This window comes from Giraffa tippelskirchi, chromosome 6 (genome assembly GCF_054371585.1).
Source record: "Giraffa tippelskirchi isolate mGirTip1 chromosome 6, T2T-mGirTip1v1.2.pri, whole genome shotgun sequence".
Taxonomy (NCBI): domain Eukaryota; kingdom Metazoa; phylum Chordata; class Mammalia; order Artiodactyla; family Giraffidae; genus Giraffa; species Giraffa tippelskirchi.
In genome coordinates, this window is record NC_137280.1 from 76,121,421 (window position 1) to 76,147,805 (window position 26,385).

Consider the following 26,385-nt stretch of genomic DNA (forward strand, 5'->3'; position numbering starts at 1 on the left):
AACAGCCAGCACCTGCCACCAAAGATGTGAGGGAGGAAGGCTTCACGACAATGCTGGTCACCATCTGCAGTGACCATAGCCAGGAAATCCCCAAATGCACACTGTCCTCAGCCCCTGTGAATGTCGCCTCCCTGTGGTCAGTGTCACAGCCCTGCTGATTTATCCTTCCATGTTCAAACCTGAAGCATGGGATCTGGTCTCTAAGCACTGCAGAGGGGCTGAATAATGCCCTAAGTTTAGTCCTAAGTTGTGTCTGACTCTTACAACCCCATGGGCTAGAGCCCACCAGGCTCCTCTGTCCGAAAGATTCTCCAGGCAAGAAGACTGGAGTGGGTTGCCATTTCCTTCTCCAGCGGAATCTTCCCAACTCGGGGATGAAACCCAGGTCTCCTGCACTACAGGCAGATTCTTTACCATCTGAGCCACCGGGGAAGCTCGAATAATGCAGATTGGGGGGGGGGGCGCCGCAGAATGAGCTCCCTGATGTTGACCTTGACCAAGAGGGACGTGGAAACAGGAGGCAGCTGTGGAGGAAAACATCTCATCCCTCTTCCTGTGAGCCCCTCTGCAGTTCCAGAGCACTTGACTGACACAAGATGCTGGACTACATCACGCCAGGAAATGCAAGAGGAAGGGCAGTAACCCTCTGAAGCGGCAAGGATTATGCAAAAAACTTTTAACATTTATTCCAGGTGAGAGAGGAGGGAGAATGTAACTCCCACACAGTCTTCACTCAGAAAGTCACTGCTCCAGCCCCCGGAGACCGGGACACACATCCACTGCCCACAATGGGGTGGCTGCTGGGTACATTCTACTTATTACTTGATACTCGTATCAAGCAGAAAATTAGTAAGAGTTCCACAGGATTACTTGGACAGATTTGGTAAAATATTTTTGAGTTAAATGCAGAAGTGTATGAAACAACCCCATTTTTAAAAATAACCAGAGTTCCAAAGGCCACTATATGGTTGTACATGTACAACTAACTGCATGTACATGTGTCTGTGTGTGACTTGGATGTAATCATGAGTGTGGAGAAAAACATGGAACCATTTTTTAAGCTATAGTGGATAGGAGGATGCGTCCAGAGAACCAAGGCAACATGGAAAATTGAAACTAAAAAAAATATGGTCTAAAAAATATGACCATGTGTACGTACAACATAAATATGTCTGCTTTCTAAACGGACAAATGTAAAAACTCAACGGTTAAAAAAAAACAACACAAGAGAACAGAGCGTGTCTCAGCTTGGGAGAATAGCTGCATTTAAGACCAGCAGTGGCGGCTATAGCCCGCGAACCTCGAGGGAGATGCCAAGCGTCAAGCAGAAGTAAAGGTGCGCCAGCGGTGCGGGGAGCGCGGGGCTCAGCGGAGAGGCAGAGGGAAAGGCGGCGCGCAGCGGGAGCCCCCCACCCTGGGTCCCGGCACGGGCCCGGGCCGGCGGCGACCAAGGCGGCGTGGGACGGGCAGGCCTGGATGGCAGAAGGAGCCGCTCCCACGACCAACCCGGAAGAAACGACAAGGCGACTCCACGTCGAGCAGGCCTCCAGCCCCGCAGCCGCGAGCCCGTACCCCAAAAGGCCACAGGGGCCCCTCCGTGCGCACCACAGCCACAGTTTCGCAAGGACCAGAAATGAGATGTGGTGCCCTCGGGAACTCTGGGAGAATCGCAGGGCTCCGGAACAGGAAGTTGGAGTCGGTGCCCCGGAAACCGTAGGCCTCGGGAATCGGAAGTGGGTCTACCGGGAATTGTAGTTCCGCCGAGCGCTGAAGCAGGGCTAGCATCCCGGCGGCATGGCTGGGCTGGAGCTCCTGTCGGACCAGGGCTACCGAGTGGACGGGCGGCGCGCTGGGGAGCTGCGCAAGATTCAGGCGCGGATGGGCGTATTCGCGCAGGCCGATGGTTCGGCCTACATCGAACAGGGCAACACCAAGGCGCTGGCGGTGGTCTACGGGCCTCACGAGGCGAGTGGGCGCGGGCGAGCCGGGCTTCCTCCGGGGGCGGCAGCTGCGGCTGTGCGGGACTACCAGGCTGAGCGGTGGCCTCGGGGGTGAGGCTGGCGCGCGCCGCCTTGTGGGGCCGCGGCCAAAGACCTAACAGTGTCCTGCACGACGGTGCCTGCCTTACCCCTAGGCCACGGTCTCCCGCCGCCGCCACTCCCTTTTGTTACTCCTAAAACCGCCAGGGCCGCTCCCCTTCGCTCCCTCACCTCTCAGCTCCACTCCGATGTCACCTCCGGGTGACATCTCACCCCACCCCACCCTACCCGTCAAGTTCCCTCCTTTACATCCACACACTTACCTGGTTTCCTGCATCCGCCTCCTCAGACATGAGTTTAGCTTATTTCTCACTGTTTGTCTCCTCACTGGAACATAAACTTCGTGAATACAAAGACTGTTAATAATAACACCGCTTGGCTTTATCACCACTCCAGCGTTGGAGATTTAAGGCCAGACAGGTAGAAGTAAGCATGACACGCTTGCAGAGCAGAAAGGCTGGTGAAGGGGAAGAGCAGGGGTAATTCCAAATGAGACTGAGGGATTTCTAGGGAAGCAGGAACTCAGGACCTTTGTAAACAGGGAAAAGATTTAGGGTTTTTATCTCACGCATGGTGGGAACCCTTCGGAAGGTAAGCAGTATATGTATTGTGTAGAGGAGGTAGAATCAGACTTGATATATGTAAACAGACTCTCGTACAAACGAAGCATGGGTCGAGAGAGGACGAGTCAAGGGGGGAAACAGGGAGGCCTGTCAGGAAAGAGATCCAGGGGTGATGGTGGCTTAGAGCCTGGCCCAGTGGCCCTCCCTCAGGCTGTGTTTTGCAGGTAAAGTGGTTGCTTGTTGGGATGTTGGAGGTAGAGGGAGGAAGGGCCTGGCTCATGTGTTCTCCCCCACCCTACCCCAGATCCGAGGCTCCCGGGCACGAGCCCTGCCTGACCGGGCCCTGGTGAACTGTCAGTACAGTTCTGCAACCTTCAGCACAGGCGAGCGCAAGCGGCGGCCACACGGGGACCGCAAGTCCTGTGAGATGGGTCTGCAGCTGCGTCAGACCTTCGAGGCAGCCATCCTTACACAGCTGCACCCACGCTCCCAGATTGACATCTATGTGCAGGTGAGCAGGCAGCAGCCCTCAGCCTGGGGAGGGAAGAGAGACAAGGGGAGGGGTTAGGGGTCAGCGGCTTGAAGGACTGATGCCACTGGGGGGGGGGGCGGGTCCCTGCAGGTGCTGCAGGCAGACGGCGGGACCTACGCAGCTTGTGTGAATGCAGCCACGCTGGCAGTGTTGGACGCGGGGATACCCATGCGGGACTTTGTGTGTGCCTGCTCAGCTGGCTTTGTGGATGGAACAGCCTTGGCAGATCTCAGCCACGTGGAAGAAGCAGCTGGGGGCCCCCAGCTGGCCCTGGCCCTGCTACCGGCCTCAGGCCAGATTGCACTGCTTGAGATGGATGCCAGGCTGCATGAGGACCACCTGGAGCAGGTGCTAGAGGCCGCTGCCCGGGCTTCCCGGGATGTACACACCGTACTGGACCGTGTGGTCAGGCAGCATGTACAAGAGGCCTCTGTCTTGCTGGGGGACTAAGCACATGGCCAGCCAGGCCCAGAATAAACCCAAGCACCTTCCACTGTATTTTTATCTCTCCCAACCCCACTTCCTTGCCCTTGGATCCTGGCCTGGTGCTAGCTCCAGCAATGACTAAGGGTGCGCGCCCCCCCCCCCAGACATGCACTACACACTCCTTACAGCCTCAGTCCTGCTCACCCTGCTCACCAGGGTGCTTCAGGTGAGCACCTTGAAGAAAGGGGGATGTCCCTGGATGAAAGCAGCCTGGGCCAAGAAGGGATTGAGGCAGCTGAGCAGTGAGACATGGCCTGGTGTAACGAGCCACGCCCCAGGACCATGGATTCTGTCGTTCTCATCCCAACACATCCAGAGTCCTGAGCACAAGTCCTGAGGGGTAGCTCTGTTTATTCACTATGATCATGTGGGGGCCATGTCCCACATCCTCTGGATTGTGGCTTGGACTGAAGGGTCTCTTGCCCCGTAGGAGCCCTTTGGGCCTGTCCTGCTACTTACCTTGGGCTCCAAAAGTACAACAGACACATAATGTCACCTGGAGTCTTCTCAGTTCTGACCCTAAGTCAGACACTCCCTGCTGCCCCAACCACTGCACCTTCCTTTTCAGGCTCCCCCTTCTTCCATCTCAGACCTGAGCCCTGACCACCAGCCCCTGCAGCCTGAACCAAGGGTCTGCTGCTTCTCTAGTATCCCAGGCACCTCCTGGCCTGGACAGGGGTGCTTCCCACTTTCTACTCAACACACCCCAGCTCCTTTGAAACCCCTTGGCCAGTAGTCTCATGCACTGCTTCCCTGTGGTCATCTGACCCCAATGATCTCGGTTCTGGGCACATGCTTGATTCCATTCGGCTGTTTTCGGTGACCGACATCCGTAGGAATGGACCCGCCAGCGCCTTGACCTATCTGTCCGCGGAAGCCCCCTTACTTCCTACCGCGGCACTCAGACCGGTCAGTGCCAGCGGTAGCACCTTCAGAAATCTTACAGTCTTTGCTCTGATCGCCGCTTCTGGTTTTACTCCCAGCTGCCCTATTCATCACCCTTCTCTGATTCCAGTTGGAGCCGAGCTTTCTCGAGCGGCCGGTAGTCTTTTATTGCCTCCAGCGCCGCACACTGCGGGCAGCCTACTAGGAGGCCGCTCTCCGCGGGCGGGGATCCAGGACCCGGGTCCGCTCCCTCCACAGCGGTTCTGCTCTGGGCATGCGCGGCGGCGCGAAGGCTGTCGGGACCGGAAGTACGGGCGGGCGCGGACCCCGGGTCTGACAGGAGCGGCATGCGGGGCCGGCCGCGGTAACTGGCGGTGGGAGAGCTGTCCCGGAGCCGCCCGGCCCTGCCATGGGCTTCCTGTCTGACCCGGTGCGCCGGCGCGCCCTCGCCCGCCTCGTGCTGCGCCTCAACGCATCGCTCTGGTGAGGGCGGGGCCCCAGGGGCAGAGGCTCCTCAGACCGCTCGCGCCCGACCCCACCCGCCCACCGGGATCAGTCGGGGCCTCAGGCTTGGGGCTCAGCTCTCCCGTCGGGCGTCTCGGATCCCAGGACTCGGTCCAGGTCCCGCAGATATGTCCCCTCCACCCCCAGTGCAGAGACAGCGTCAGGGCCTCTAACGCTCCGGTGGTCCCTCCGTCCCTCTCCCTGCAGCGTGCTGAGCTACGTAGCGGGCATCACTTGGTTCCTGGCGCTGGCTTTCCCGCCACTGACGCAGCGCACTTACATCTCGGAGAACGCCATGGGCTCCACCATGGTGGAGGAGCAGTTTGCGGGCGGAGACCGTGCCCGGAGCCTTGCCCGGGACTTTGCTGCCCACCGCAGGAAGTTGGGGTGAGCGGCAGAGCCATGGTTATCAGGGAAGCAATGCCAGTTAAGGCCAGTGAACTCTGCTCAGAAGCTCTCTTTGTGTCTCCAGGGCTCAGCCAGTGGCCTGGCTGGAGCGTACGATGCGGTCAGTGGGGCTGGAGGTCTACACGCAGAGTTTCTCCCGGAAACTGCCCTTTCCAGATGAAACCCACGAGCGCTATGTATTGTGGGGGAGGGGTGTGCCTGCGACCGTGAAACACCTTGAGGGGACGTGGGTGGGGGGATGTCCTGGGGCCAGAGCAATCACTGGTAGGCATTCTAGGGCTAGAAGGGGAGGCTCTCAGCCACTTCGAGTGCGGTCGTGCTGAGGCCCCCCCCAATACTGCGTGCAGATGGTATCGGGCATCAACGTGTACGGTATCCTCCGAGCACCTCGCGCTGCCAGCACGGAGTCCCTGGTGCTCATCGTGCCCTGTGGCCCTGACTCTACCAACAGCCAGGCTGTCGGGCTGATGCTGGCTCTCGCTGCCCACTTCCGGGGTGAGGCTCAGGGGCTCCTGCTGGCAAGAGAGGGTTTAGCCACCGCCTCAGACCCTGCTGACCCGCTTCTGGTCTCTAGGGCAGATTTACTGGGCCAAAGACATCATCTTTCTGGTGACGGAACACGACCTCCTGGGCACTGAGGCTTGGCTTGAAGCCTACCACGACGTCAATGTCACTGGTGGGTGCTCTTGTCCGGCCCTGGCCCCTCCCAGGGCCACTGTCCTCACTGGCCCCTTGTTGGCAGCTCACTCACCTGCTTCCACAGGTATGCAGTCATCGCCCCTGCAGGGGCGGGCTGGGGCCATCCAGGCAGCCGTGGCCCTGGAGCTGAGCAGCGATGTGGTCACTAGCCTCGACGTGGCCGTGGAGGGGCTCAATGGACAGCTGCCCAACCTGGACCTGCTCAACCTCTTCCAGACCTTCTGCCAGAAAGGGGGGCTGCTGTGCACACTGCAGGGCAAGGTAGGGCCACCTGCCTGGGTAACATGGGACCTGTGTATCGGGCCTATCTGACTTTGTCCCCAAATCTTCTAAGCTGCAACCTCAGGATTGGACCTCAATAGATGGGCCACTGCAGAGTGTACAAACGCTGCTGCTCATGGTTCTGCAGCAGGCCTCCGGCTGCCCCCACGGTGCCCATGGCCTCTTCCTGCGCTACCGCGTGGAGGCCTTGACCCTTCGTGGCATCAATAGTTTCCGCCAGTATAAGTATGATCTGGTGGCAGTGGGCAAGTAAGTAAGTGGCTTCTGATTTCCCCTTTGCATGCTTGGGGCAGGGTAGTGAGTGGATGCCTGGGGGTCTGGCCGTCTGTGACCCTGGCCCACACCCAACAGGGCTCTGGAGGGTATGTTCCGCAAGCTCAACCATCTTCTGGAGCGCCTGCACCAGTCCTTCTTCTTCTACCTGCTCCCTGCACTCTCACGCTTCGTCTCCATCGGCCTCTACATGCCGGCCGCTGGCTTTTTGCTCCTGGTCCTCGGTCTCAAGATATCCTCTGCCTCCACTGTCTGTTTGTGGCTGGCTTCAGGTCCCCCCACTCTAGGCTGGGGAGAGCTCTCCATCCTCGGGGCGGGGGAGTAGGAGTGAGCCCTGGGCCCCCCACTGGGCAGAGCCCATCACATCTCTCGTCAAGGTCCTTGACTCTTCCATGCTCTGGAACTGTGGATGCAGCTGCATGAGGCTGGAGTGGGTCCTGAGGAGGCTGGGGGGACCTCTGGGTCCAGTCCCTCCCACCCTCTACCACAGGTGATGGTTTCCCCTCCTGCTATTGGGGTGAGCTTTTAGGGTCCCAGGTGGTAATTACTGCTGCTGCTCAGTCTCAGCTGCAGTGGGATGGGGAGGGTCCTTGGGACTCCCTTAGTCCTAGGATCCGTCTCCAAGTGCCTGTGTGCCCTGCAGGGCGTGGGGCTGGCCTCGCTTGTGGCACCCTTGCTGGTCTCCCAGGCCATGGGCCTGGCACTCTACATCCTACCAGTGCTAGGTCAACACATGGCCACCCAGCACTTCCCCGTGGCTGAGGCCGAGGCTGTAGTGCTGACCCTGCTGGCCATCTACGCAGCTGGCCTGGCGCTGCCACACAATACCCACCGGTGAGGAGCGGGGCTGGTCGTGGGCAGGTGCACCCTGGACGTGCAGGCGGCTGCCTCTGAGCCCCTTGCCTTGCAGGGTGGTGAGCACACAGGCCCCAGACAGGGGCTGGATGGCGCTGAAGCTGGTGGCCCTCATCTACCTGGCACTACAGCTGGCCTGCATCACCCTCACAAACTTCTCTCTGGGCTTCCTACTGGCTGCCAGCATGGTGCCTGCTGCTGCAGTCACCAAGCCCGCTGGGCCCCGGTACGTGATGCTCAGCCCCCACTGCAGAGCCTGCACCCCTTACCACAGCTTCCACATCACACGTTCCTCCTCCTCCCCTGCTTGGTGCCTCTGCTTCCCCCCCAGGCCACTCTATGCTGCCCTGCTGGTGCTGACGAGCCCAGCAGCTACACTCCTGGGCAGCTTGTTCCTGTGGCGGGAGCTGCAGGAGGCACCACTCTCCCTGGCCGAAGGCTGGCAGCTCTTCCTGTCCGCGCTGGCCCAGGGCGTGCTGGAGCACCACGCCTATGGCGCCCTGCTCTTCCCGCTGCTGGCTCTGGGCCTCTACCCCTGTTGGCTGCTCTTCTGGAACGTGCTCTTCTGGAAGTGACGGAGGCAGCTGGGAGTTCCCCACCTTCTCTTCTTCCTGGGAAATAAACAGTTCTCTTTCATCTGTCCTTTGGGCTCTTTGCCCGCTGTCTGCTGTGTATGTGGGGCCATAGGCCCTGTCGTGAGAAACTGCCTGCAGGGCCTGGCACCCTGTTCGGCCGCTTCTGGTCCACATCGCGTGGCAGGAGTGAGGGCCCCAATGCCAGCCTTGGGAGGAGAGCCTGGGTGGACAGACCTGATTGCAGCTCCAAGTGGATTCTCCCAGCTTGGGGGGTCTCTGTGCGTCATGGTCCAGTGCTGAGCAGGAGGAAGCATAGTGGGCAGAGCTTGGGGGCCTGAGGGGAGCTGAGCGCCCAGAGACCCCCACAGCGCCATCTCCAGTGATGGAACTAAGGGGATGCGGGATACAGCTGGATCCCTGCACAGGGGGCCCCAGGTGTGGGGAATGGCGGCCAGAACTTTGATGTGGGCTTGGGGTGCAGCAGGAGGAGCCCCTCTCCCAGTCTCCTGGGAGTGCCCACGAGAGATGGGACAGGGATGGAACCGCTGAGCACCCCCAGCTCCACCCAGAGCGACAGCCCACGGGACAGGGACGACCCGAGTACCGAGGGGCAGGGCACTGACGCGCTGCTACACAGAGAGGCCTCAGGCTGTACCAAGCCTTCTGAGAGGGACTGGGATGTCCAGTGCCTGTTGGGGAGGGGAGGAAAGCAAAGTGTGGCCGTCTGGTGATGCCAGGGCCGCACGAGGCCGAGAGTCAAGGTGCCCTGCCAGGGCAGTGAGACCAGGACAGTCCCGCAAGACTCAGTGCTGAAAGGAGTGCACCAGCTCAGGAAGCCTCCCTTGGCACGACGTCCTGAAGTGGGGTGACCTGGGACCATTCCAAGGAGGAAGCTCCAGGCCCCAGACCCCCCACCCAGGCCTGCCTCTGTGGTGGGGCTCCTCTGCCTGTGGGAGACTTCCCTCAACACCTAGGGGTCCCTGAATCCACAGTGGGAGAGGGCCAGCCCCTGGAGGGCTTTACTCTGGGACTTCTCAGCACTAAAGGGTACGGGCACCCTGGGTCCAGATTGTTGGGGGTGGGCTGGAGCAAGGATGCTGGAGACCACTGTGACTGCAGCCTGCCCTTGGCCTAATTGTCTTCTAGTCACTTTTCCTGTTGAAAAATCTGTCCAGATCCTGAGGCTGGGCAGACTTGCAGCCCCCACCCCCCTGCACCCCCAGAAATGCCTCCAGGCTAGCCTCTCTCAGGACTCTCCCCTGGTCAGGCAGGCAACACTGGTCTGTGGGCTCCCGTCTTACAAGGCAGAAGAGATCTCGGCTCTGCTGTGGTATCCCTGTTGACTCTGCAGACCGGCATCTAATACAAAACCCCTTCCGGGCATTCTACCTGGGCTTCGGCCTCTATCAGCCATTTTTAACTAGACTTCAGCAGTCACTTAAAACACAAATCACGGAAATATGTTACCTCATCAAACGACTGTTAGCTGTTTTGAGCTTACCTTTGCAGAACTGGATTTTGGCACTGATTTTCATTAACGTCACTTGTGCCACACATTTAATAAAGAAAATGTCAGGCTCTCAAGATACAGATGGGATGTACAAGGGCTGAGTATAAGGTCCTACAGGGTTTACGCTGAGGGTGTCTGCTCTCCCTCAGTCATGGAACCCTAATTTTGGCATGAGTACAGGGCACCGTGAGTAAAGACACTCCTGGACTAAGTGCAGCCAGGTGAGGTCATGTGACTACAGAGGCCCCTGGACCTCAGCAGAAGCTGCAAGGGTGAGTCCAGTTCAGTTCAGTCACTCAGTCGTGTCCAACTCTTTGCGACCCCATGGACTGCAGCACGCCAGTCCTCCCTGTCCATCGCCAACTCCTGGAGTTTACTCAAACTCATGTCCATTGAGTCAGTGATGCCATCCAACCATCTCATCCTCTGTCGTCCCCTTCTCCACCTGCCTTCAGTCTTTCCCAGGTCTTTCAAATGAGTTAGTTCTTCCCATCAGGTGGCTGAAGTATTGGAGTTTTTGCTTCAGCATTAGTCCTTCCAATGAACACCCAGGACTGATTTCCTTTAGGATGGACTGGTTGGATCTCCTTGCTGTCCAAGGGACTCTCAAGAGTCACCAAAGTTCAAAAGCATCAATCCTTTGGTGCTCAGCTTTCTTTATAGTCCAACTCTCACATCCATACATGACTACTGGAAAAACCATAGCTTTGACTAGACAAACCTTTGTTGGCAAAGTAATGTCTGCTTTTTAATATGCTGTCCAGGTTGGTCATAACTTTCCTTCCAAGGAGCAAATGTATTTTAATTTCATGGCTGCAGTCACCATCTGCAGTGATTTTGGAGCCCAAAAAAATAAAGTCTGTCACTGTTTCCATTGTTTCCCCATCTATTTGCCATGAAGTGATGGGATCAGATGCCACGATGTTGGTTTTCTGAATGTTGAGCTTTAAGCCAACTTTTTCACTCTCCTCTTTCACTTTCATCAAGAGGCTCTTTAGTTCTTCTTCAATTTCTGCCATAAGGGTAGTGTCATCTGCATGTCTGAGGTTGTTGATATTTCTCCCGGCAATCTTAATTCCAGCTTGTGCTTCATCCAGCCCAGTGTTTCTCATGATGTACTCTGCATATAAGTTAAATAAGCAGAGTGACAATATACAGCCTTGAGGTACTCCTTTCCCGATTTGGAACCAGTCTGTTGTTCCATGTCCAGTTCTAACTGTTGCTTCCTGATCTGCATACAGGTTTCTCAAGAGGCAGGTCAGGTGGTCTGGTATTCCCATCTCTTTCAGAATTTTCCAGAGTTTGTTGTGATCCACACAGCCAAAGGCTTTGGCATAGTCAAAAAAGCAGAAGTAGATGTTTCTCTGAAACTCTCTTGCTTTTTTGATGATCCATCGGATGTTGGCAATTTGATATCTGGTTCCTCTGCCTTTTCTAAAACCACCTTGAACATCTGGAAGTTCACAGTTCACATACTGTTGAAGCCTGGCTTGGAGAATTTTGAGCATTACTTTGCTAGCGTGTGAGATGAGTACAATTGTACGGTAGTTTGAGCACTGTTTGGCATTGCCTTTCTTTGGGCTTGGAATGAAAACTGACCTTTTCTAGTCCTGTGGCCACTGCTGAGTTTTCCAAATTTGCTGGCATATTGAGTGCAACACTTTCACAGCATCATTTTTAGGATTTGAAATAGCTCAACTGGAATTCCATCACCTCCACTAGCTTTGTTCATAGTGATGCTTCCTAAGGCCCACTTGACTTTGCATTCCTGGATGTCTGGCTCTAGGTTGGTGATCACAGCATCGTGATTATCTGGGTCATGAAGATCTTTTTTGTATAGTTCTTCTGTGTATTCTTGCCACCTCTTCTTAATATCTCCTGCTTCTGTTAGGTCCATACCATTTCTGTCCTTATTGTGGCCATCCATAGGGTGAATCCATGCAGACATCAAACAGCTGCTTCTTTCCTGTCCTTGGGGATGTGGAATGAAGCACATCAGAGATGTAAACTGCAGCCCACCCTGTGTGCGAGGGGAGACAGGAGGGGGGCTCCTGGCCCTCCAAGGCCCTGGGCTGCTAAACTAGGCTTCATCTGCAAGAAAGAGAAACAAATCTCTAACATGTTTGAGTCATTATTTGGAGTTTTCTGACACTTCAGTCCAGTTCATACAAAGAGGACTGTTGCTGAGCCACCCAGGAACTCTCAGGCAGTTGCCAGCTGGAAGCGTCTAGAAGTGTGTATGCATCTACAACTGTGCATATCCGTTGTGTTGATAACTAATTCTTAGTAAGAAGTACTCGATATTCCTTTGCAGCTTGCCTCCCACGCCCCAGAACTGGAGCTCTGTGGGGCAGGGACTCTGTTACTTTCTGCCTCTTTTCCAGCAGAGCCAAGGACTGGAAAGGTAGAATATACACCTGCGTTTGTTGAAGGAAAGAAGGAAAGAATCAGAGGAAGCCCTCCTGGAGGCCCATCAGGAAGCTTGGGGTCCAGCCTGTCGCTATCCTTGGGGCTTACAGCTGGTGATACGGGCTGAGGACTGGGAGGTCGAGGGTGCAGCACCCAGCTCAGGACACACAGCAGCTTCCCCACAACCAGGCCTTCTGCAGATGCCCTGCCGTTGGCTGGCTGTCCCAGGTTCACTCTGTGCTCTTCTCAGACCCTTTGCCAAGTCATCCTGTTCCACCTGGGGCTTCAAGGTGGGGGCTCCAGGGCTGCCTTAGGGTCCTTTCCAGGCTCCAGCTGCCTTCATGCCCACACTCAAGTCCTGCCTCCTGTCTAGGCCCCTCTTCTGAGGCCACATATGTCACCTCTGCCTCCTGGATGTGCCACAGTCCCCTTTAAGTCATCTCTTCCCAACCTGAACACCTACTCTGCATGCCCCTCCTCCCTGTGCCCTCACCCAATTCTGGACCTGGAGTCTACTTTGCCTCTCTTCCAAGGATTCCCCTTGCATCCAGGATAAAATTAAGCCTCCTCACCTTGCTCTCCAAGACCTGCACGACCAACTCCTGCCTTCAGAACATTTTTATTGCACACAAAAGAAACACTACCCCCGCTCCCCTTTCAGCCTGGCACCATTACCCTATTTTCTGTCTCTGGGTTTCTGGAAACTGGACTTTGATAAGAACAAATAGGATCCCTTATCTGTGGGGCATCCATTCCAGGACTTCCAGTGGATGCTTGAAACCCTGGATAGCACTGAATCTGACTTTCTGTTCCTGTCTTCCACTCACAAATTTAATGCCTTTTCCATCGTAACCAAGCACTTAGGGTGACGGTTAGCAGGTTTCAGTATTTGCGGCTTGTGGGCTCTAAAGGACTGGCTCAGTAATTGTGGTGTATGGGCTTAGTTGCTCTGAAGCACGTGGGATCTCTCTGGACCAGAGATCGAACCCATGTACCCTGCACTGGCAGGTGGATTCTTATCCATTGTACCACTGGGGAAGTCTAATAACAGTAAGTTAGAATTCTAAATTTCCCTCTTAGCACCTCTCTTGATGGTGCTACGTTTTGATATGTTGTGTTTTCATTTTCATTCATCTCAAAGTAGTTTCTAATTTTTTCTGTGATTTTTTTCTTTGGATTATTTTTTTAGGAGTATGTTATTTAATTTTCACATAATTGTGAATTCCCCTACTCTCCTTCTGTTACTGATTTCTAATTTCATTCTGTTGTGGTCAGAAAACATACTTTATGATTTTACTACTCTTAAATTTATTGAGACTTGTTTTATTGCCTAACATATTGATCTATCCTAAAGAACATTCCATGTGCACTTGGGAAGAATATGTACTCTTCTGTTGTTGGGTGGGGTGTTACATGGATGTCTTTAGGCCTGGTTGGCTTGTTGTGTTGCTCAAGTCTTCTTTTTCTTTCCTGATGGTCCGTCTATTTGTTCTATCTATTATTGGGAGTGGGGTACTGAAGTCTCCAACTGTTATGTTAAATGTTATGTTTCTCTCTTCAATTCTGTACAGTTTTGCTTCATGTATTTTGGGGCTCTGTTAGTCTAATATATCTTTATAACTATCATCTTGATGAACTGATCTTTTTTTTCCATTATAAAGTGTCCTTCTTTAATGCTAGTATCAACATTTGTATTAAAGTTTATATTGTCTGATATTGGTATAGCCTCTCTAACTCTCCTTTGGTTACTGTTGGTGTGATATATATTTTTCCAAATTTTTACTATTTATGTCTTTGACTATAAAATGTGTTTCTTATAGGCATTGTATAGTTGGATCATGACTTTTAAAAAGTCCATTATTCTAAGCTCTGCCCTTTAACTGGTGACTTTAATCTATTTACATTTAACGTAATTAATGATATAGTACAATTTATATCTGCTGTCTTGATATTTGGGCTTCCCTCATAGCTCAGTAGGTAAAGAATCTGTCTGCTATGCAGGAGACCTGGGTTTGATTCCTGGGTTGGGAAGATCTCCTGGAGAAGGAAATGGCAACCCATTCCGGTATTCTTGCCTGGAGAATCCCATGGACAGAGGAGCCTGGCAGGCTACAATCCGTGGTGTTGCAAGAGTCAGACATGACTTAGCGACTAAACCACCATCTTGATATTTGTTCTCTGTGTGTCTTATGTCTTTCTCCCCCCCAATTTCTTCATTATTGTCTTTGTGTGTGTGTGTTAGATATTTTACAGTGTACCATTTCAATTCCTTTGTTTTTTCTTTGACTATATTTTTTGAGTTATTTTCTTAGTGGTTGCCTTTGGGATCACAACTGACATCTTAATTTGTAACAATCTGATTTTGATTGACATTAAATTAATTTTAATTGTGTTAAAAAATGTTTCTCCTATATAACTGTTTCCCCCTTCTTTATTTATTGCCATAGATTCCATCTCATATAGTGTGTCTGTCTACATAGGTTTTTTGTTTTTGGCCACACTGTGATGCTTGTGGGATCTTAGTTCACTGACCAGGGATTGAACCTAGGCCCTTGACAGTGAGAGCAGAGAGGCCTAACCACTGGACCACCAGGGAATTCCTTGTACTGATAGATTTATAATTATTGCTTTTATGCAGGAGTTTTTAAATCAGATAGAAAAAAAAGTTACAAAAAGGATTTGTACTTGTCTGTGTAGTTGCCTGTGCTGGTGCTTTTATTTTCTCATGTGGATTTGAGTTATCATCTAGTGTTCTTTCATTTCAGCCTAAGGACTCCATTTAGTATTTCTTGGAGGGCAGGGTGTTTGTGACAAACTCTCAGTTTATCTGGAAATATCTTAATTGCCTCCTTTTTTTTTTGAGAGATGGTTTTGCCAGATATAGAATTCTTGGTTGGCAGATTTACCTGGTTTATTCTTTCAGCACTTGAACCAAGTCATACCACCACCTTCTGGCCTCCATGGTTTCTGGTATGAAATTTTCTGTTAATTTTATTGAGGACCACTTGTATGTGATGAGTCACTTCTCTCTGGCTGTTTGTTTCAAGGTTGTTTTTTTTTTTTTTTTTTTTGCTTTTTAACAATTTATGATGTGTACAGGTATGGATCTCTTTTACTTCATCCTGCTTGGGGTTCTTTAACTTCCTGTATGTGTAGAATACATACTTTTTTTTTTTTTCAATCAAATTTGGAAAGTTTTCAGTCCCAATTTCTTTAAATATTCTTTTTGTCCCTTTCTTTCTTTCTTTATCCATCACTCCTGAGAATTATGTATAGGTTGGTATGCTTAGTGATGTCCCACAGGTCGCTAAGGCTCTGTTAATTTTTCTCTCTTTTTTTTGTTTTGCAGACCAATCTCAATTGACCTAACTTCAAGTTTGCTAATTCTTTCATCTACTTACTCAAACCTGCAGTAGAGCCCTTCAGTAAAATGTTTCATTTCCATTGTTGTACATTTCAACTCCATAATTTCTATTTGGATTCTCTTTGTAATTTCTGTTTATTGACCTTCTCTATTTCATGAGACATTATTATACTTTCCTCTAGTTTTTTAGATATTATGGTTCATTGAACATACTTTTTAAATTTTTATTAAAAAAATTATACTTTCAGTGGAGTATAATTTATTTACAATGTTGTTTGTTAGTTTCTGCTATACAGCAAAGTGAAACAGTTATACATATACATATACATACATCCCCTCTTTTAGATTCTTTTCCCATGTGACTCATTACACAGTATTGAGTAGAATTACCTGTGCTATACAGAAAGTCCTCATTAGTTATCTATTTTATATGTAGTAGTATGTATATATCCTTGGAAGGAAAGTTATGACCAACCTAGATAGCATATTAAAAAGCAGAGACATTACTTTGCCAACAAAGGTCTGTCTAGTCAAGGCTATGGTTTTTCCAGTGGTCATGTACGGATGTGAGAGTTGGACTATAAAGAAAGCTGAGCGCCAAAGAATTGATGCTTTTGAACTGTGGTGTTGGAGAAGACTCTTGAGAGTCCCTTGGACTGCAAGGAGATCCAACCAGTCCATCCTAAAGGAGATCAGTCCTGGGTGTTCATTGGAAGGACTGATGTTGAAGCTGAAACTCCAATACTTTGGCCACCTCATGCGAAGAGTTGACTCATTGGAAAAGACCCTGATGCTGGGAAGGATTGGAGGCAGGAAGAGAAGGGGACGACAGAGGACGAGATGGCTGGATGGCATCACCGACTCAATGGACATGAGTTTGGGTAAACTCCGGGAGTTGGTGATGGACAGGGAGGCCTGGCGTGCTGCGGTTCATGGGGTCGCAAAGAGTCGGACATGACTGAGCGACTGAACTGAACTGAACTGACGTATATATCATATTTAGCCCCCCTTCTTTGAATATATTTAGCTAAGTTTCCCCAGGAATAGTTCCTATTGATTGGTTCTTTTTATTCCCATTTATAGGCCAGACCCTCTCCTTTCTTTAGATGTCACATAATTTTTTGTTGAAAACTAGACATTTTAAATGATTTGTTGTGGTGGTTGTTCAGTCACTCAGTCGTGTCCAACTCTTTGAGATCCCATGGATTGCACCATGCCAGGCTTCCCTGTCTTTCACTATCTCCTGGAGCTTGCTCAAACTCATGTCCATTGAGTCGGTGATACCATCCAACCATCTCATCCTATGTCACCCCCTTCTCCTCCTGCCCTCAATCTTTCCCAGCATCAGGGTCTTTTCCAATGAGTTGCTTCTTTGCATCAGAGGGCCAGAGTAATGGAGCTTCAGCTTCAGCATCAGTCCTTCCAGTGAATATTCAGGGTTGATTTCCTTTAGGACTGACTGGTTTTAATGATACAAAGTGGAAATTCTGGACATTAGATTCCAGATTTTGTTGCTGCTGCTGCTGTGGTAGTTGCGTTTGTATAGTGACTTTTCTCAACTAATTCTGTCAAGTAAGTCTACTATTTGTCATGGGTAGCCAGTGAAGTCTCTACCTGGTTAGCTTAGTGGTCAGATAAATGACTGGACAGAAATTTCCTTAAGTGTCTGGAACCAATTATTGTTCAGTTGCTCAGTCATGTCTCACTCTTTTTGACCCCATGGACTGCAGCATACCAGCCTTCTCTGTCCTTCACAGTCTCCTGGAGTTTGCTCAAACTCATGTCCATTGAATCGGTGATGCCATCCAACCACTTTATCCTCTTTTGCCCCCTTCTCCTCCTGCCTTTGATCTTTCCAAGCATCAGGGACTTTACCAATTAGTTGACTATTCACATCAGGTGGGCAAAGTACTGGTGCTTCAGCTTCAGCATCAGTCCTTCCAATGAATATTAAGGACTGATTTCCTTTAGGATTGACTGGTTTAATCTCCTTGCTGTCCAAGGGACTCTCAAGAGCCTTCTCCAGTACCACAGTTCGAAAGCATCAATTCTTCAGAGCTCAGCCTTCTTTCATGGTCCAACTCTCACATCCATACATGACTACTAGAAAAACCATAGCTTTTACTAGAGAGACCTTTGCTGGCAAAGTGATGTCTCTGCTTTCAATACGCTCTCCAGGTTTGTCACAGCTTTTCTTCCAAAGAGCAAGTGTCTTTTAATTTCATAACCAATAAACCTCCATCTTTTCTAAGTGGCTCTGGGTGCATGTGGGACATGCCTCGGAATTCAGCCAGGGAGTTTACAACTCTGCTTTAGCCTTCAACTGTGCACAGAGCCTCAAGGTTAGCCAGACGTGAGCACTTAGGGCTTTTTCTGGTCTTTCATAAGTATATATATACACAGTCTTACTTATGTTTGGGATCTTCTGTATTCTGGAAATACATGCTGTGCTGTGCTTAGTCGCTCAGTCGTGTCTGATTCTTTGCGACCCCCATATATTGTATAGCCCGCCAGGCTCCCCTGTCCATGGGGATTCTCCAGGCAAGAATACTGGAGTGGGTTGCCATGCCCTCCTCCAGGGGATTTTCTCAACCCAGGGATGAAACCCAGGTCTCCCGCATTGCAGGCATTGCAGGCAGATTCTTCACCGTCTGAGCGCCCTGTGGACATTGTATTCCCCTGTTCTTCCTTTCAAGCTTTTTGGTTATTCTATTACTTGCGCCAGTTCTCCATTGCCTCGGGGAAATTACAACGTTGAAATTACACTTGCCAGAATTGCCTTCAACAAACAGTCTCGGGAGTTAGGCTAACAACTCTGGAGAAGCTGAGTAGGTTTGGCAAGTGGGGTCTTCCAGGGGGCATCAGACTGGTTAAATAATGGCAATTCTTTGCAATGAAGGTGTTCTTCCACCGCTCCAGGTCGGGAAATATTGCTGGACGAAAGCGTGCAATAAAGCGGTGGATTCCGGTTTGGGGGCGTCTAGGCGTAGGTGCGCAGCACAGCTGAGCCTTCGAGAGACCAGCGGCGGTACTAGGGTAACCAGGTAGTTGGGCGTTGTCACGGCAACAGAGAGACGCAACAGGGACTTGCACAACCGCTAGTTTCCGCGACGATTGGAGTAGCGCGGCGATGCGGTGCGCAGCCCTGAAGGACAGAGCCCGCCCCGCCCTCGCCCCGCCCTCGCCCCGCCCTCGCCCCGCCCCCTCACGCGCCTCCCGGCTATCGCGGGATTTAAGATCCTTTGCCGCCGCAGAGGCCGACGGGAGCGGTGGCCGCCCTGAAGAGGGCCAAGATGGCGGCGGCGGCGGCTACCCTTCGCGGGGCGATGGTGGGCCCCCGGGGCGCGGGGCTGCCGGGCGCGCGGGCCCGAGGTCTGCTGTGTGGCGCGCGGCCCGGGCAGCTCCCACTGCGGACACCCCAGGTGAGCTCTGACCCTGAACCTGGCCGCCGCGCGGCCCAGCATCCCGCTGAAGGTCACCGCGGGGAGGCTCCTGGCGCGGACTTGGCGGCGCGGGAGCGGCCTCCGCACCCGGGCCCCCGCCCCAGCCGGACCCCCGCCGCCTGCTGATCTTGGGCGCCTGGAAACAGGGGTGGCTTCTACCTCTCTGAGCAGCACAAGCGCCTGGTGCCGAGCGTGGGGGGCGGCGGGGCGGGCTCGCCGCCGGCTCGGGACTGGGGGCTTCCCCGGGGGTCGCGCCAAGGCCTGCTCCGGCCCTGGCCTCCCAGACTGGGCCCGCGTCCTGAAGTGACCTCAGCCTGACCTCGGCAGCTGCTTGTGACCTTGGCCTGTCCCCGCACCGTTGCTCACTTCGGCCTGATTCCCGGCCCAGGATCCAAGAGCACGCCTCACTTCCCCTCCTCGGGGACGGAGCGGGTCGAGGGGTCCGCGGCGGGGAGGGCAGTGGCGCGCGAGGTGGCCGGTGCTGGCTGCATTAGTCGGGAGAAGTAGGCGCCGAGAGTCAGATCCCCAGGTAGGGCTGGGTGGTGTTCTGAAAGGCGCTGAGCGGGACTCTTGCAGGCAGTGTCCTTGTCGTCGAAGACTGGCCTATCTCGGGGCCGGAAAGTGATTCTGTCAGCGCTGGGCATGCTGGCGGCAGGGAGTGCAGGGCTGGCAGTGACTTTGCATTCTGCCGTGAGTGCTAGTGACCTGGAGCTGCACCCTCCCAGCTATCCGTGGTCCCACCGTGGCCTCCTCTCCTCCCTGGACCACACCAGGTGTGTGGCTGGCCGGGGGAGTTTATGGGTGGACCGGGTGGGGTGGAATCCTTGGCGCCCCTGACCCTCTTTCTCTCTCCAGCATCCGGAGGGGTTTCCAGGTGTACAAGCAGGTGTGCTCCTCCTGCCACAGCATGGACTACGTGGCCTACCGCCACCTGGTGGGCGTGTGCTACACAGAGGATGAAGCCAAGGCGCTGGCTGAGGAGGTGGGCACCGGGCATGCAGAGGACCCAAGGATTGGGGTTCCTGCTGTGCTGGACAGCAGGGTTGTGATGGGGCTCTTGGTGGCAGGTGGAGGTTCAGGATGGCCCCAATGAGGATGGGGCGATGTTCATGCGCCCAGGGAAGCTGTCTGACTACTTCCCCAAACCGTACCCCAACCCCGAGGCTGCGCGAGCAGCCAACAACGGAGCACTGCCGCCTGACCTCAGCTACATCGTGCGAGCTAGGTAAGGGGCTGCCGGCAGGGTGGTGTGGGGAGTGGGGAAGGCCCACCTCGCGCCAGGGGCTGAGGACACTCCTCTCTGGTCCCAGGCACGGTGGTGAGGACTACATCTTTTCCTTGCTCACGGGCTACTGTGAGCCGCCCACTGGGGTGTCGCTGCGAGAAGGCCTCTACTTCAACCCTTATTTTCCTGGCCAGGCCATTGGCATGGCCCCTCCAATCTACAGTGAGGTCTTGGAGTATGACGATGGTGAGAGGCCCCCACCCTGGGGGTGGGCAAGCTGCGTCCTGCTTTCCATTTTCTTGCCCCAAGAGGTCCTGCACCTTCCTTGGTTTGGGGCACTATATATGTGTGAGGAGACTCATGGGTCATTTTCATGCCATCTATGTACTGGGGGTGGGGGTTGGGTCCTATCCCTTTTGAAGCTTTGGGCAGGGACCCCTCTTGGACAGCCCTTAGACCACTTGTCCTTGACCCAGGCACCCCAGCTACCATGTCCCAGGTAGCCAAGGACGTGTGTACCTTCCTCCGCTGGGCAGCTGAACCAGAACACGACCATCGCAAACGCATGGGGCTCAAGGTGAAGGCACTGGGCCGAGGGGCACAGTGGGCCTGGGGACAAGCTGGGAGCTGAGCAGGGGTCCTTTCTGCCTACCTCTTCTGAGCCTGCCTCATCCCCAGATGCTGCTGATGATGGGCTTGCTTCTGCCCCTGGTCTACGCCATGAAGCGGCATAAGTGGTCAGTCCTGAAGAGCCGAAAGCTGGCCTATCGGCCGCCCAAGTGACCCTGCCCAGTGTCTGTTTGCTGTCCTGAGCTTCAGGGTTCTCAAGCCTGGGAGCCACACTGAGCCTGTTGAGGTCTCAGGAAGCCCTCCTGGCCAAACCCCTCTTCCTCTGTGACAAGAGGGGGAGGGGCGGGAGCTCCAGCTCCAGATCGTTCAGCGCCCATTGTGGAAATAAATTAAGTTTCTCAACACACTGACCTGAACTATTGTGTGATGGGAGTATAGGTTTGCAGGGGACTCTGGGCTTCTCACGTGGTGCTAGCTGTAAACGACCCACCAGACGAGGGATCAGTCCTTGGGTCGGGAAGATCCCCTGGAGGAGGGCATGGCAGTGCACTCCAGTATTCCTGCCTGGAGAATCCCATAGACAGAGGACCCTAGCGGGCTACAGTCCATGGGGTCACAAGAATCAGATACAACTGAAGCGACTTAGCATGTGCATGCATGTGCGTGCACACACACACACAAAACACACACGATGCGACTGGGACCCTTGCCCTGAGAGCTCCCGGGGGTGTCCAGTGTAGTGTGGTCAGGATTGCCCTGCAGGACTGTTGGCTGAGAGTCCAGTCAGCACTGAATATAGGACAGGAAGCAGAGAACTAGAGAAGAGCAACATTAATTAGAGTGGTGGTACTTGGTCACAGGTGAAGAGGGGGTCCCTGGGCCCTGCTGCAGTAACCGGTGTCAGTTAAACCACTGGGCTTTCATCCTGAGAGCAGCAGGGAGCCCTGGTGCATATCAACTAGGGAGAGGCTGGCCTCAAGTAGGAGCTAGGAGTTGATCCTAGGACTGGGGCGGCTGGGAGAGGAGGCTCTCAGCCTTGCCAAGGAAGCAGAGGCAGGCAGAGGCCACTGGAAGGAGCTCCTGGTCTCTTGGCTGGGCAGCTGGAGGTGCTTGCTGTAAACAGGATGGTCCCCATCTCTGTGAGGGGATGGCCCCTCCTGGCAGTCCACAGGGTGGCTGGGAGTGGCCAGGTTTACACAGCCATGGACCTGTCAGTGGTAGGAAGGCCAGGGCGCTGCTTCTTGGCAGTGGCCTGTGGCCCTAGCCCAGGGCTCTTTGCTTCAGAGCTTTTCTCACCCCCAAGCAGGGAGTGTAAGGGGCGCCAGGGTTGAAGCAGCCTAGAGGAGACAGGGCCAGGGTGGGGAGGGGGAGCGCCAAGAGGAGGAGGGCAGGGTGTGTGTCTGAAGGGCCGGTCAGCTGAAGGCCCAGCCCAGGGGTCAGCAGACAGGGGGCGCCCTGCCCACCCTTGGCACCTGGGGAATCTCGGTGCCAGGCCCCCAGGTCTTGGGACCTGCATTCCAAGTGTGCTCTTCTGGGAAGGCCCCACCCACCCAAGACTGCCAGGGTTCCTCTGAGAGGGCTATCTGCCCTCCATCCTCCCAGGCTGCAGGAAGGAACAGGGAAAGGGCACGTGGCCAGCTCAGAAGTGTCTTTAATGACCTCAGCGAACAATCAGCAGAGGTTCCCTGAGAGGTTCAGGAGGGGGTCCAGGGACCTTGGGGCTGGAAGGGAAGGGCCATCCTCTCTCCGTGTGACCTGGAAGGAGGGAAAGATGGGTCATTATGCTTGTTCTGTCCCGTCCCCTCCCTGCCTCTGCTGCTGGTACCTTTGGGAGCTGCTGGGTGGAGGCTGTGGGAAGGGGGTCCCAAGCACAGGGCCTCTGGGTGCTGCACATCTCACAGCCGGGGCGGCCTGGGGCGTTGATGAAGGTGCACGAAGGGCAGGGCCAGCCGGGCTGGGGAAGGTGAACACATGGTTGCTGCTCACCCGCTTTCAATGCCCACAGTGCCAAGGCCACCCTGCCCAGTCCCTGCTCACCTGAAGGGGGCTGGGCAGGCTGGAGCTGGCTGGCTGAGGGGTTGGGGGCAGCCCCAATGATTGAGAGAACAGGCGGCCTAGTTCCCCGTCCACCTTCTGGGGGCACTGAGGACTGCGTCCTGCGACAGAGGGGGTGAGACTTGGGACCGTGGCAGGCTGCACTCCACCTTCCTCATCCCGCCCCAATCAAGGACTGACCTGGGGCTTCTCGGGGAGCTGAGAGCAGGTAGAGGAAAGCAGGGTCCCCGTCCCGCCGGACCCCATAGAAAGCGAGGCTGTGTTCAGGGACACACAGGCACCTCCCGATGACCCAGCGCTGCACGGCCGGTGGGAAGCCGAACTCTGAGAACACCTGGGTCCGGAGTGTCGGAGTGTCACCCAGGCCGCCTCCCGCCATCCCCCACCCAGTTCTCCAGACCACGTGCTCGCCTGCTCTTGGAGGGCCCCGATGGTGCAGTGGGGGTGAACCTGCAGTGAGACGTGGGCAGAGGACGTAGCGTCTTCAACTGTGACCTGGAGCCTGGGCCAGAATGGAGGTCACAGGTCAGGATGGGGCACCTTAAAAGCCTGGGGGTCAAGGTGAGAAAGAGGTCCCAGGCCTTACCTGATGGGGCCAGGAGGAAAGCAGGCCTCCTGCAGCTGGACCCTGAGTGCCACATGATGCTGTGCCAGGACGGCTGCTGCTTGGGCTGCTCCCTTCTCATCCCCACCCTCTACGGCCCGGGTCAGGCACCCTGCCAGCTCTTCTGCAGGGAAAGAGAGAGCCGTCGCAGCCCCACTGTGGCTGCTTCCCCCAGCCCCTCCAGCCGCCTGCCTTTACCTTTCTCCATCAAGTCTCCAGGGCTCCAAGGAAGATCCACTTTGGGTTGGGGAGCCTTGGGTGTGGGCACTTCAAGGGGACTGGGTGGGGAGACAGGGCGTGTTTCTGGGCCTAGGGCTGAGGGCAGGCTGTCACTGCCTAGGAGGAAAGATGTGGGGTGGGCTGGTGGTCTGTTTGAGATCTGGCCCCCCACGGAGTACACACCCAGGCCTCTGCCCTCTCACTTCAGGCTTCCAGTACATTTGTCTCCTCCCTCCTCACTTCAGTCCATGCCAGGGCCCTGCCTTGGCCACATTGCAAGCCAGACCTCTGCCCGGTCTTGGCCCCTGCACACCCCAGAGATCCCTGCTGACTTCACTCAGGGTTGCACTTGGCTCTTTCTTGGGCTCTAGAGTCCTTTTGGTCTCCTTTGCTGCCCAGTCCCACCTGCAGCCCTCCTCCACAGGGGCTGGGCCACTTCTCTTGGCCTGTACAAGCCCTCTCAGCCAGCCAGGAGGCTCCCTGGGCCTCACAGCAGAGCAAGCAGAGGTCTCCAGGAGTCCTGCAGTCAAGGTGGCCGCCTTTCAGAGAACTCGGACATCTCTCCTGGCTCTGCCATCAGCACAGAGCACCCTGGGCTGCTCCCATTCCAAACAACCCCTCTCCAGCTGGTGCTTGCCCTGAGCGTGCCACTGGCTCCCCTTTTTACCTCCCACTTGATGCCCTGCCCATGTGGTGTGGATGCAGCTCCTTTGCCCCAATATTCTGAGCTGTCTGCCCACTGAGATAAGCAGGGCTCCCGAGCACCCAGCACCAGGCCTGCCTGGAATCTCTAAGGCCCTGAAAGAGTACTTACTATAGGTGCAGAATACACACGTGGTGAACCAACTAACCAATGAATGCATGGAAATAAAGTACCTTTCTTCCTCTGCAGATGCTGCTGTCTGGACCTCTCTTCCATCTCACTGTGTGCTTTTTGCTCACCAGCTCATCTGTAGCATCTGTGAACTCCTTCCCTGATGCACTGGCTGCCTGCCGGACCCTCTTCTTGTTTCTGTCTCCTAGTGACCTTGGTTGATCTTTTCTACCCCCTACCTTTCCTCTTCAGAACCCCAGCTCCTCCTACCTCCTTTCCCTCCCACATGTTTAAGAATCTGATCACTTCTATGCCCTCCCAAACAGGCCCTCTGCAGCGACTGTTCCCTCCAGCTTCTCAAACATTAACTCTTCCATTTAAACCTCCAAGAAATCCAGCCAATTCCTCTCCTAAGCATCTCTGGAAACATCCTTCCTCCCTCCAGCCCTGTCTGCATCACCCACACGAATGCAAGGCTCCACCAGTCTTCAGAAGCTTGAATCTGAGCCTGTCACTCTCCCACTGACTATCTTCCATGCTTCTGATAGTCTGTCTTCTCACCCTGGTCCTGAGGGCCTGCGTACGCTGCCCCTCCACACCTGTCTGGCACTGAGGCTCCAGCCCTTCGGTCTCTGTTCCTTTTCTCTACTTCCTCACTCCTGGGAGTGCTCCCAGAACCCCAGCAGTGGGCAAGAGGGGCTCAGCTTTCCCCATTACTCCCCCCATCCAAGCCTAGGGGGTTGGGGCTACTCCTGCCCTCTTGCAGAACAAATACTGGCCCTGGCCTGGTGAATCTTCACTCCAGGGCACTGACCATTCTGTCCTTCCACGGTAGCATCTCGGACTAGGGCTGCCCACCGCTGAGCTTCCTGAGGGTTGGTGAAGTGCAGGCTGAGAGTCCCAGGCCCTCCCGGTGGAGGCTGCAACTCATGCTGGCAGGGGCCTCGGACTGTGTAGGAGACTGACTCCAAGGGCCACTCCAAACTGACCTGAGGAGAGGGAGAGTCCAGGCTCAGTACCTTCCCCAGCACATACTGAATGATAATCAAAGGAATACGAGGTAACGTTTGTCGACTACTTACAATGTCCTAAGCCTTTTACTCGTGTTATTTTATGAAACCCTCACAGTAATCCTACAAAGGGAAGTACTAGCATTATCCCCATTTTACAGACAAGGAAACAGAAGCAAGGAAAAGATAACGGCACGCGGCTAGCAAACGGAAGAGCCTGGCTTCAGACTCAGCGGCCAGGCGGCGCGCCCCCGCCGGCCCCACTCACCGCCCCGGGGCCCGCGCCCAACATCTCCAGCCGGAAGCGCCCTGGTCGCTCGGGGTCCGCACTCAGCTGCAGCCTCCGCAGCTGGGCCTCCACGTCCAGGCCGGCGCCCAGCGGCCTCACCGCTGCATGCACGGCCAGGAGCACCGCGGCCGAGCCGGGGTCCGAGCACCCAGTCGTGCCTCCCGGCGGCGGCGCCATCTCCGGTCCGGCCCCCGCACTGCCCCCCCGAGCCCGCTTCCGTGGCCTTGGGTCGCTGAACGCCTACACCGGCAGGAAACTGTAACCACAAGCTTGGGGTTCCGGGCGCTGCCCGAGCGTCGGAGCCGTCTGCCGCTCCCGCTTCGCCCACGATGGCGCTTCGCCCGAAGGTCTCCCGACACAAGCGGGTGAGGCTGGGCTTGGAGGCCTGTACTCCAGGCAGAGAGTCAGAGACGCCAGCACTGGCCACGACTGGAAGGCCCTAGAGGCTTGGGTTGCGGCTGAGCTCGGCGGTCCTAGTGAACCCAGCATCTGGCTCCCAAGCCGAACGTTGCTCCCGAGACCCTTCTGGGCCGCAGCCCACCTCCCGCCACTCACACGGTTGCAGCGTCCCACCCACACCTCACTAGTCCACTAGGCCCTCGGGGGGACTGGGAAGCCACTGGGGGCGGAGCCGCGAGGGCCGCGGCCAATGAGCGCTAGGGTGGGAGGCGGATTCACACGGCCGAGAAGATGACAGACAGGAATCATATCCAGTAGGAGCGAACATTGGGACTGAGCGGCGGATGCCGCTCCCAATGACTATGCGAGCTGC

The 26,385-nt window shown here is 54.8% G+C and overlaps 4 protein-coding genes and 1 long non-coding RNA gene across 11 annotated transcripts; 3 read left to right on the forward strand and 2 right to left on the reverse strand.

Moving 5' to 3' along the window:
* Positions 1-664: 664 nt before the first annotated feature.
* Positions 665-4,770, reverse strand: LOC145509160 (uncharacterized). The gene is made up of 4 exons (XR_014055885.1): positions 4,326-4,770; positions 2,902-3,136; positions 2,303-2,496; positions 665-2,105 (listed from the first exon to the last, which is right to left on the reverse strand). It is a non-coding gene; the product is annotated as an uncharacterized LOC145509160 (long non-coding RNA).
* On the forward strand, positions 1,767-3,632 carry EXOSC4 (exosome component 4). 2 transcript variants are annotated; one of them, XM_081497213.1, is made up of 3 exons: positions 1,767-1,969; positions 2,907-3,113; positions 3,225-3,632. In XM_081497213.1, the coding sequence occupies exons 1-3, from the start codon at positions 1,901-1,903 to the stop codon at positions 3,582-3,584; spliced, it is 636 nt and encodes a 211-aa protein (XP_081353339.1). In that variant the 5' UTR covers positions 1,767-1,900; the 3' UTR covers positions 3,585-3,632. The 2 variants fall into 2 exon arrangements, with proteins under 2 accessions (XP_081353339.1, XP_081353338.1); XM_081497212.1 differs by having other exon boundaries at positions 1,767-1,965.
* Positions 4,771-4,817: 47 nt separating the features above from the next.
* On the forward strand, positions 4,818-8,168 carry GPAA1 (glycosylphosphatidylinositol anchor attachment 1). Of its 3 annotated transcripts, none has more exons than XM_081497209.1 (12): positions 4,818-4,988; positions 5,217-5,396; positions 5,482-5,593; positions 5,765-5,912; positions 5,992-6,093; positions 6,181-6,377; positions 6,451-6,647; positions 6,750-6,903; positions 7,066-7,167; positions 7,315-7,505; positions 7,582-7,752; positions 7,858-8,168. In XM_081497209.1, the coding sequence occupies exons 1-12, from the start codon at positions 4,915-4,917 to the stop codon at positions 8,099-8,101; spliced, it is 1,872 nt and encodes a 623-aa protein (XP_081353335.1). In that variant the 5' UTR covers positions 4,818-4,914; the 3' UTR covers positions 8,102-8,168. The 3 variants fall into 3 exon arrangements, with proteins under 3 accessions (XP_081353335.1, XP_081353336.1, XP_081353337.1); XM_081497210.1 differs by having other exon boundaries at positions 7,066-7,161; XM_081497211.1 differs by having other exon boundaries at positions 6,526-6,647; positions 7,066-7,161.
* A 10,484-nt stretch (positions 8,169-18,652) lies between these two features.
* On the forward strand, positions 18,653-21,028 carry CYC1 (cytochrome c1). Its single transcript, XM_081497214.1, has 7 exons — positions 18,653-18,806; positions 19,404-19,600; positions 19,683-19,809; positions 19,895-20,052; positions 20,138-20,298; positions 20,529-20,629; positions 20,731-21,028. Exons 1-7 carry the CDS (start codon positions 18,678-18,680, stop codon positions 20,833-20,835), a joined length of 978 nt encoding a protein of 325 aa, XP_081353340.1. The 5' UTR covers positions 18,653-18,677; the 3' UTR covers positions 20,836-21,028.
* A 1,227-nt stretch (positions 21,029-22,255) lies between these two features.
* SHARPIN (SHANK associated RH domain interactor) lies at positions 22,256-26,198 on the reverse strand. Of its 4 annotated transcripts, none has more exons than XM_081497319.1 (9): positions 25,593-26,198; positions 25,129-25,303; positions 23,480-23,617; positions 23,264-23,405; positions 23,128-23,179; positions 22,858-23,011; positions 22,660-22,778; positions 22,448-22,576; positions 22,256-22,377 (listed from the first exon to the last, which is right to left on the reverse strand). In XM_081497319.1, the coding sequence occupies exons 1-9, from the start codon at positions 25,788-25,790 to the stop codon at positions 22,294-22,296; spliced, it is 1,191 nt and encodes a 396-aa protein (XP_081353445.1). In that variant the 5' UTR covers positions 25,791-26,198; the 3' UTR covers positions 22,256-22,293. The 4 variants fall into 4 exon arrangements, with proteins under 4 accessions (XP_081353445.1, XP_081353443.1, XP_081353446.1 ...); XM_081497317.1 differs by having other exon boundaries at positions 23,089-23,179; XM_081497320.1 differs by having other exon boundaries at positions 23,480-23,613; positions 25,125-25,303.
* Between the last annotated feature and the right edge of the window lie 187 nt (positions 26,199-26,385).

What these genes read in the sequence shown, in the direction of transcription:
- CYC1 (XM_081497214.1), top strand. Translation starts at nt 18,678, where the DNA reads ATGGCGGCGGCGGCGGCTACCCTTCGCGGGGCGATGGTGGGCCCCCGG. An exon ending in CCAAGGCGCTGGCTGAGGAG is followed by an intron (nt 19,810 to 19,894) that starts GTGGGCACCGGG and finishes TCTTGGTGGCAG; the next exon opens with GTGGAGGTTCAGGATGGCCC. An exon ending in GGTCTTGGAGTATGACGATG is followed by an intron (nt 20,299 to 20,528) that starts GTGAGAGGCCCC and finishes TCCTTGACCCAG; the next exon opens with GCACCCCAGCTACCATGTCC.
- GPAA1 (XM_081497209.1), top strand. Translation starts at nt 4,915, where the DNA reads ATGGGCTTCCTGTCTGACCCGGTGCGCCGGCGCGCCCTCGCCCGCCTC. An exon ending in TCCTGGTCCTCGGTCTCAAG is followed by an intron (nt 6,904 to 7,065) that starts ATATCCTCTGCC and finishes TGACTCTTCCAT; the next exon opens with GCTCTGGAACTGTGGATGCA. An exon ending in CTGCCACACAATACCCACCG is followed by an intron (nt 7,506 to 7,581) that starts GTGAGGAGCGGG and finishes CTTGCCTTGCAG; the next exon opens with GGTGGTGAGCACACAGGCCC.
- SHARPIN (XM_081497317.1), bottom strand. Translation starts at nt 25,790, where the DNA reads ATGGCGCCGCCGCCGGGAGGCACGACTGGGTGCTCGGACCCCGGCTCG. An exon ending in TTTCCTCCTGGCCCCATCAG is followed by an intron (nt 23,180 to 23,263) that starts GTAAGGCCTGGG and finishes ATTCTGGCCCAG; the next exon opens with GCTCCAGGTCACAGTTGAAG. An exon ending in GCCTGCCCAGCCCCCTTCAG is followed by an intron (nt 22,577 to 22,659) that starts GTGAGCAGGGAC and finishes CACCTTCCCCAG; the next exon opens with CCCGGCTGGCCCTGCCCTTC.
- EXOSC4 (XM_081497212.1), top strand. Translation starts at nt 1,795, where the DNA reads ATGGCTGGGCTGGAGCTCCTGTCGGACCAGGGCTACCGAGTGGACGGG. An exon ending in TGGTCTACGGGCCTCACGAG is followed by an intron (nt 1,966 to 2,906) that starts GCGAGTGGGCGC and finishes ACCCTACCCCAG; the next exon opens with ATCCGAGGCTCCCGGGCACG. An exon ending in AGATTGACATCTATGTGCAG is followed by an intron (nt 3,114 to 3,224) that starts GTGAGCAGGCAG and finishes GGGTCCCTGCAG; the next exon opens with GTGCTGCAGGCAGACGGCGG.